The sequence below is a fragment of the Vespa crabro genome, chromosome 10 (genome assembly GCF_910589235.1).
Source record: "Vespa crabro chromosome 10, iyVesCrab1.2, whole genome shotgun sequence".
NCBI classification, from domain to species: Eukaryota; Metazoa; Arthropoda; class Insecta; order Hymenoptera; family Vespidae; genus Vespa; species Vespa crabro.
Genome location: NC_060964.1, coordinates 8,149,819 through 8,158,679, shown reverse-complemented (window position 1 = coordinate 8,158,679; position 8,861 = coordinate 8,149,819). Strand labels below are relative to the sequence as shown.

Genomic DNA, 8,861 nt, shown 5'->3' with positions numbered 1-8,861 from the left:
GTAATCATAATCGATCTGTTAACGAACATTAAAGATACTTCTTTACCTTGTAGGGATAATCTATGATATTAATAAAAATGAAAATAGAAAGAAAAACAATAAATAAGAAGTAAATAATAAGTAAAAAAAAAAAAAGTGAAAAAAAAGAAGAGAAAAATATGAGATTAAATGTGAAACATAAAGGAACACCTTGTTTACTCTAGAAATAAAAATCAATGTGAATACATGAATAACCAGTATATTATCAATGATCTCTGACATTCCAATGGGTCTGCATTGATAGTTAATTATAAGACGAATGCAAGGTATCTACTTAACAACAAGGTCGGTTTAATGTGTTAACGGCGATTAAAACGTGCTCTTTGAGTTAAGTAAAAATGAATGATGTAAAAAAAGGCAGAAAGGGAGAAGAAAAAAGATAAAAAAAAAAAAAAAAAAAAAAGAAAAAAATGAAATAGAAAAAGTCGTAAACTTTCACATTGAATTTGAAATAGGTATCGTCTTAGGTTAAAATCCAATATATAATCTAACGGCGCCGATTAACTATGGAATCTTATTAAAAATCAAAAGTAACGCGCCCATAAATTGTTTAGAGAAGAGATACAGCGCGTGGATAAAAACGAATATTATCGGTAATTACGGCTAATACGTGACTCATTGCGGCGATTATGGCGTAGTATCGGCTAGTAGAAAGACGGCCTTTAATACATTGATTATTCATGCATGGAAAACAAACTGGTGGCAGCTAAGTAAAGTCCTGTTCCCTCCCGTTTAGCGTACGATTATCACCGAATAAGGACGCTTTAAACGTTACAATCGTATGAAAATAATTAAATGAAAATTTGGCCGATAAAATATCGGTAAAAGATTATTCATTGGGTATTTGCAAGAAGAACATTTGGATGATTCGGTTGATTATAGGAGTTCGCATATGTGTGATACAATGAATTAAAATATACCAAAAAAAAAAAAAAAAATCAACAAAAACAAAAATATATATAATCGTTCAGATTTAAGATATCATTTGTATAGGTACACTATTGTTTGTCAGTAAATTTAGAAATATCCTTTTCGATGATTTGAGTTAGCGATGACTTAACGAAAACGATACCAATTTGCTTGGAGAAAATGAAAAGGAGAAGAAATAAAAATAAAGAAGAAGAAAAAAAAAGAGAAAAGAAAAAGAAAGTGAGAGGAGAGGTGGTAAAGAAATTATGACAATTGAGTAAGCATCCTTTAACTGGGACCCGATGACATTTAGCACAGAGTGCGACATAGTGATCCCCGACGATGGTAGTCTTAGTGATATACGGTGTGTCGTTGTCTCCCTCCCCCTCCCCCTCCCCCTCCTGCTCTTCCTCCTCCTCTTTCATCTTCTTCCACCATCTTGGTTAATGTTCAACGTATCGACGACAACGACGACAAAGATGGAACGACGATACAAACGTGTGGAAAAAAGAGATGCATGGATGCAGATGGATGTATGAAAATACAGGCGAGAGAGAAGGAACGAAGATGCACAAGCACGCATGCATTAAGCGCCAAGAACGTTAAACGAGGATCCGTGTGTAACCCTTGTCCGTGGTGTCCATCTTTCCCCTTACCTCCCAGGAATCTCTCTTTCTTCGTCTCTCTCTCTCTCTCTCTCTCTCTCTCTATCTCGATTTCTCTCTTGCTCACTCTTATTGCATGTCCCATGTGTATCTCCTGGTAACATGGTGGCCATCGTTACCGCGGAAACGGTGGTGTATTGGTGATGCCTCCAGGGGTATATATACACCGAGCGCTGCGGGGCTTGATAAACACTTGCCCATCAGCGATTACTGCTGCAGCATGTATACGTCATTGGTAAGCGTTTATAAGTTTCGAGTCGCAAAAGACTTTTAATCGGAAGTATTAGAATGGAGAGAATATCGGGTGAATCGAGCCGCGAGAAAGAGAGATAAGAGGGTTAGGGGGGGGGGGGCGGGATGTGCTTTCGAGGATTTTCCATCGATTCGATTCGATCCAATCGGTGCTTCGGGTTTATTTAACGGTGTCGTGATAAAAGTATTTTGTGCACTTGTCAAAGAATACTCTCAGTGATATTATTTCCCGATATTTGGTTTTATATACTTTAGTATATGAGGGTGGTGATCATGTGGTGGGGTGTCTTGATGACAATTTTCAACGTTTGGGATTTCGATACTTCCAAGGATTTTTCGTTGTATAATTGTCTTCTTTTTTTTTTTATCGTTTTTATTAAGATAGATACCGTTAGATTAGATTTCTATTTCTTTTTTATTTTCTTTTTTATTTACTTTTCTTTTTTTTTACATTGATTATCTATGCGTACATATGTATGTATGTATTTTACAAGTGTATTATAAATTTAGAACTAGATTCGTTTCGAAATATAGGAAGTACATATTGAAACATTGTTCGCGTAAGTACATCTGATGTCAAAACGGATGGTGGTTGGAACGGTTACACGCAACGTTTAATTCGTACATACATAGGCGAAAGGATAGTTAAGCGCGGCGCGTGTATGAAATATGGTCTGACCTAATAACTCGCTCGGATTTACTACTACTGCCGCGGCTGACTCAAAACGGCTTAACCACTGTGAGCAGAGCTCGTCAGACTTTTGAATGACCCTTGAAATAACGTTATTGAGACTGCCCATTCTATCACGTATTTTTCTTTTTTCCTTTCTTTTTTGATAACCTCATTTTAACTTTTATTCCTCTAAAGATTAGTATTTTAAATCAATACCTGCAATTAAATAATTCGATTAAATCGTCAGCGACATGTAAAACAAAAAAAAAAAAAAGAAACAAAAGTATAAGATCGTAAAGATATTATTCGAATTTAATGAAAATATCAAAGACAATTCATATTTATCTCTTTGATTTATTTTTACATGAAACAAACAGGTAGCCATTGTCACGCTGGCAGCATACGCTGCCTCGGCTCCAGCTCCAGCTGATGAGCCAATACCAATTGTCAGCCAAAGTCAGGAGGGTCCAAATCCAGATGGATCATACAAATGGAGTTATGAAAGTGGAAATGGTATCAAGGCCGAGGAACAAGGACAATTAAAGAACGCTGGCTCGGAGAACGAAGCTATGGAGGCACAAGGTGCATTCAGTTATCCAAGCGACGATGGCCAACAAATATCTTTGACTTATACGGCGGATGAGAATGGATTCCAACCAGTTGGTGCTCACCTTCCTGTACCACCGGAAGTTCCGGCTTTAATACAGAAAGCACTCGAGTGGGCAGCAGCACATCCCTCGAAAGACGATGAGAATAATCTGTAACACCGACAATCTATAACGCCAGTGTGATCTCACCAGCTCCTTTTTAAATATTATTACGATCGAGATAAAACGACGATCTTTTTAGCCCGATGATGAGTTTAATCCATTCACGCGACGCCGCCGTCTCGCCGCACTTATGTTCGTTTTTCTATTTTCTCTGTCTCTTTCTTTTTCTTCCTATCTTTCTCTTTCTCTTACTTTTCTCCCAATTATTTCTTATTCCCTTCGCTCTTCTAAACGTCCGACCTCGAACATGGACTACTCTGGTTCAATTTGTTGTAAATATTTATTTGTACGTCTATGCGATACTATATTGATATATATATATATATATATATATATATATATATATATATATGTATATATATATATATACATATTATACGTATATATACACACACAGACACACACAGACATATGAAACACTTATATATCTACTTAAATAGCAAACCGATGTAATTAACTGTTGTTAAGTATATCAAAGTGCGTTTGAGAATAAATGTTGCATCCCAGGAGAAAAGTCACACGATTTTTTGTCACACGACCTTGATTAAAAAACACAACATAGAAAATTATTGTAGATTATTATTATTACCTAATGAATTCGAATAATGATCTAGGAAGTCTCGTAGAAGTCACGAGAGAATATTTAAATCGATGAGATTTATGATTCATTTAGAAGGCGTCGTCCTACGTGCGCTCCACTTTCTACAGTTTGGCTGATTAAAAACGTCTACGTCTACTATCTACATACTACTTGTACGTTCTCTAACGTATCGAACGAAGTTTAAGATGTAACCAGAAAAAGTAGTAAATATCTTGAATTAAAATTTATTATTAAAAGCAAAATCTAGGAGTCGTTGTAAAGGAACAAATTAGAATTTAAAAAACGGACAAATTTGCTACTTTCTTTTTCGTCTTATTTTCTACATTAGAAAGTTAAACGATAGATAGAGGCAATCATCGACGAATCATTTTTTCTTCTTTTTTTTTTTTTTTCTTTTTTTTTCGAAATGGATCTTGCATAATTGTCATTAATCAATCAAACAGACAGATCGTACGATAAGAACTCTCAAGGATTACATAATTTCCAAATTATACACACCATACGGAAAGCGTTTATTCCGTTTTTATCTCTTTTCTCTCTCTCTCTCTCTCTTTTTTTTTTCTTTTTTCTATCTTTTTTCACTTTCATCAAGGATTTTTATTAGTGAACGACGAAAGACGATCGTGTAACCTTTCGAATCGGATCCCGTTGATTGAACTTATAGCGTCGTTTCTCGAAGCTTTCTAACAATAACAGTACCTATGTTTGCACGAGCGAGAGCGTCTACTCAATTTGACATGGCCGATGTCGCGCACGCCTCCAAGGGTTAAGGAACCGGAACTCGAGATGGTATCTTTGCTGAACTTTCACCGATGAAACGAACGATCAACTCGCTTTGAAATTTTACTACGTGAATAATACCGACTTATATCATCTTATGAGTTAGATTTATGCAATCGATTGACATTATACTTTCCATCGTGAAACGCATCGAAAAGTTTTTCTACGAATGCGGGGGTGGAATTCAGATCGATTCAAATTTTACCGATGTCGTTTGATTTCTAATCTCAAGTGATCCAATTCATATATGTACATATTTAAATTTTTTTTATTAATCGTTATACATTATTATTGTAAGGTAGATGAATATAAAAGAGGGATATATTTAGTGATCAAATATGCTCCACTGAATCGATTATTACGTTATTTATCGATAGTTCTCTACAATGAATTTATTACAACATCCATATTGTTTTATGTAATTATTTTCGTATTAATCGCTCTATCCATAACCATATTTCCATAAAAATTTAATAATCATATATGCCTTTCTTTTTTTCATTTCAGTTTTCGAAAAAAAAGAAATATTGATATTACAAAGATAGTAAAAAAAAAAAGAAAAGAAGGAATATTAGTTGGGTAAAATTAGTTATTGTAATAAAGAGTTGTATGCTAAAGAATTCATTTTTGTAACCATTGTATATTAATTATCGAATAGGTGTCTGAGATACGTGCCTTGCATACTTTCGGCATTGCATTTGTACTTGCGAGTCATTTGGTTTTATATGTGTGTGCATGTTTGTGTGTTACGAACAAATATATATAAAAATGTACATGTACAGGTATATTCACTTTCTTACTGACTTCTTCATTTGAGCAAAGCACTTTGTCACTTCTGGCATTCCTAATGATGTTCCATGACATGATCCAAGTTTTGTTTACATACGTGAAGATATTCTTACTTTTTTTTTTTTTTCTTTTCACGAGTGTCATAGACGGATGCAATTCAAACGAACAGAGACGACAACGATGACAGTTAACGATCGTGATGCTTAGAAGAGTTATTTTCTTCTTAAAGTGACGCTTATGTAATATTAATTCATAAAATGCGTACGGATGAGTGTAAATTTTTTTCTATTTTTTTTTTATTTTATTTACAATATAAGGCCGTCCTCAACCTAGATTTTCAAATGCATAAAATGATGAAAATTGGCCTTTATAACGAACAATTGGGATTATTATTATGCAGTTAAGAAATGAATGACAATCAGGTTTGAGCATTGCGACTATCTAAGTGTACAGACGTATTTCATATGCAGACGCATTTGCGATAAAGTGAGAATAACTTCTCTGATAGATAATTATGATGAATTAATCATTTATATTTGCATTATAATATAGGTGTCGTGTATATTTCAAATGAAATTAATTGAAACGAAAGAAAACATATTTATTATCGATGACAAGAGAAGAAAGATTACAAATAATTTACAAATAATTTACAAATAATTTACAAATAATTTACAAATAATTTACAAGATTCAAATATCGATTTTTTGTTGTTGATCATATACACCGCGTGCGTATAGAAACGAATAAAGTCTTGGAATTAAAAAAAAAAAAAAAAAAAAAAAAAAAATCGGGGGAAAGAAATGGAATGATCCTATCTTGAAGAGGGATTAATGGAAAGACGAATTCATTAAAGAGCAAATAATGAAGATTACGCAGTTCTGCTCGACTATTGAAATTCCTTTCTCCTTTGTTTCTACTATTTAATATTGCCCATTAAATATTTCTATAGGTCGGTCGTAAATCTTTGATTAGAACAATTAGAAGATTAGTACAAATATCATCCCAATTAATTATTATCTTACCTTGGTGGAAATTTTTTAATTAAAATAATAATAATCGGAATGAGGAAAGGAATAAAAAATAAAATTAGAACTGATCGAAAGTGTTTCTTTTTGTGTTAATAAAATAAAATATATTTTACAATAATAATAATAATAATATATAAATAAGAGTATGAACGTTTAAAGTTTGTTCTTGTTATCTTCTTTGTATGGATGAGTAGCTATCCAGTCCAGAGCACGTTGAATGGCGGCAGGAATTGGTTGAGTCGGTGGTGGTGTTGGCAAATGGGAACCCTCGAAAACGGCACCATTTTCGTTAGCCAGCCATCCAAGATTGACCTTTGTACCATCGGGAGCTGTCCAAGCAGCTGATCCCTGAACTTCCTCGGCTTCGTCCTTCGAACCGACATTCTTCAGACTACCCTGTTCTTCAACGGTTATACCATTAGCGGTTTCCCATTTCGCGTAAAAACTACCATCCGGGCTGATGTCCTGTGATTGACGTACAATGGCAATCGGTTCGTTTGCCGCCATTACCATTGTCGCTAACAAACTCAAAAGGATAATCTTGCCTGTCATTTTCTATCTGAAAGTGAAAAATTAATGTCTCTAGTTTTTTTTTTCTCTTTTTTTTTCTTTCATTTAATTTAATTTAATTTAATTTAATTTCTTATTCTCTTCTTTTCTTTCGTTTTTTTTTTCTTTTTATCGCGTTTTTCTTCCTTTCCTTTTTTCTTTTTTCCTTCTTTTTTCATCGTCACAAAAAGTTCTCCTCATAATTATATAAGTGATCATAAATTGTTGACAATTCTATTGAAATGGTTGTAATAAAAAGAAAAAAAAAAAAAAAAAAAGATTTTAAATAACTTTTCGATGATTACTGAACGATAATTATTATTCGATATTGTCTTTGAGATTAGCTACATGCAAGTCCAATGCTTTATGTACTAATTCGAATATGAATTAAAAAGTATCTATCTTTGATGCGATTTGAAAATGTCAAAGCTGACGTATCGAATAGTGATCAATTGTCGGTAAAACGCAAGAGATACCTTTATTACTTCACTTCAGTTTCATGTGGACACCACCGGTTGGACGTTACTGACGATGATTTAACCGCAGCGCCCACCTTTTATATACATAGAACCAACCCGCGTCGACATATTGCGCCAAATGTCACTCGATGATACCGGTTCAAGCTTTGCTTGACCAATATCGAACAGATCTTTCTAATCGTAGAAATTTCATATTCATATTAATAAGAGATCCTTGTATTCTTTCGTTCAATCATTCACGTCGAATAAAATTAATTAAACGTGAAAATTTGATTATCCGTTAATAATAATTAATGCATAGATAAAAGAATTACATTTATCTTTCTTTATTATTTTACGTACAAAAGGTGTACGTATAAAAAGCACGTATACGATAATTTCCTTTATCGCGCATAATTATTTGATTTATTCAATCGGTAAGAATTGTTGTGATTTATAGTTGAAAAGAGAAAAAAATAAAAAAAGGATTATTATTGAAATAAACAAGTAGATATCTATATAGAGACAATTATAAATTATTCATAGATTATGCATAGTCATGAATTATTAATTTTGCCAACAGTTTTTTGAAATATATAGATCTTCATTTTTTTACTTAACATTTGTTTTGATAACAGAGTTACAGGTTTCAATGACATGGCTCTGTAAGCACATCGGTTTTAACGTAACGAATAACAGTCGCAATACATAAGTGAGAAATGATGCTAAACAGTACCCTCATGTGAAAGTAATGTATTATATACTTGGTGTGAGATACAGTGTTACGTTAAAGAAAACGTTTGTTGTTATTGAAACTCGTCAATTGTTCATCGTTTTAATTGCTCTTAATTACTGTAACGGATATTATAGCAACGTTGATTTACACAATTGTCTAATATAATATAGCATGATAGACAATGCTTTTTCATTAACTTGATCTCATGAATGGTCTTTGATTCGATTTCATTAGGAAATGAATAGTTAGTAGGTTAAATCATTGATCGTTGATTGGACGATCAAAGCACGATTCGTATTCATTGCTAGATCGACGTTAAGATTTTTGATTATCTCATAACAAAAGTTTTACATAACTTACGTGGGAGTGAATCACAACACGTATTGCGAAAAGTGTCATCGATCATAATAGCATTTTCACATTTGACATTCTTGCGGTAACGTTAATGACAAAAAGAGAAACGTATAGAAGAAAGAAAGGACCATTTCTAGAATCAGTCATGCCAGATTGTGCATAATCAATGGGCATCAAGCCATTCAGGAATTATTTGATCCTACGACTAGAAAGCTCATAATTAAGACGTTTAACGATCTTGCTAATACATGTAAC

General features: G+C 33.3%; 2 protein-coding genes across 2 annotated transcripts; one reads left to right on the top strand and one right to left on the bottom strand.

Moving 5' to 3' along the window:
• The first annotated feature begins 1,674 nt into the window (after positions 1 to 1,674).
• On the top strand, positions 1,675 to 3,822 carry LOC124427477 (endocuticle structural glycoprotein SgAbd-4-like). The gene is made up of 2 exons (XM_046970442.1): positions 1,675 to 1,848; positions 2,916 to 3,822. Exons 1-2 carry the CDS (start codon positions 1,690 to 1,692, stop codon positions 3,300 to 3,302), a joined length of 546 nt encoding a protein of 181 aa, XP_046826398.1. The 5' UTR covers positions 1,675 to 1,689; the 3' UTR covers positions 3,303 to 3,822.
• A 2,768-nt stretch (positions 3,823 to 6,590) lies between these two features.
• Positions 6,591 to 7,664, bottom strand: LOC124427359 (endocuticle structural glycoprotein SgAbd-8-like). The gene is made up of 2 exons (XM_046970195.1): positions 7,535 to 7,664; positions 6,591 to 7,068 (listed from the first exon to the last, which is right to left on the bottom strand). Exon 2 carries the CDS (start codon positions 7,059 to 7,061, stop codon positions 6,663 to 6,665), a length of 399 nt encoding a protein of 132 aa, XP_046826151.1. The 5' UTR covers positions 7,062 to 7,068; positions 7,535 to 7,664; the 3' UTR covers positions 6,591 to 6,662.
• Between the last annotated feature and the right edge of the window lie 1,197 nt (positions 7,665 to 8,861).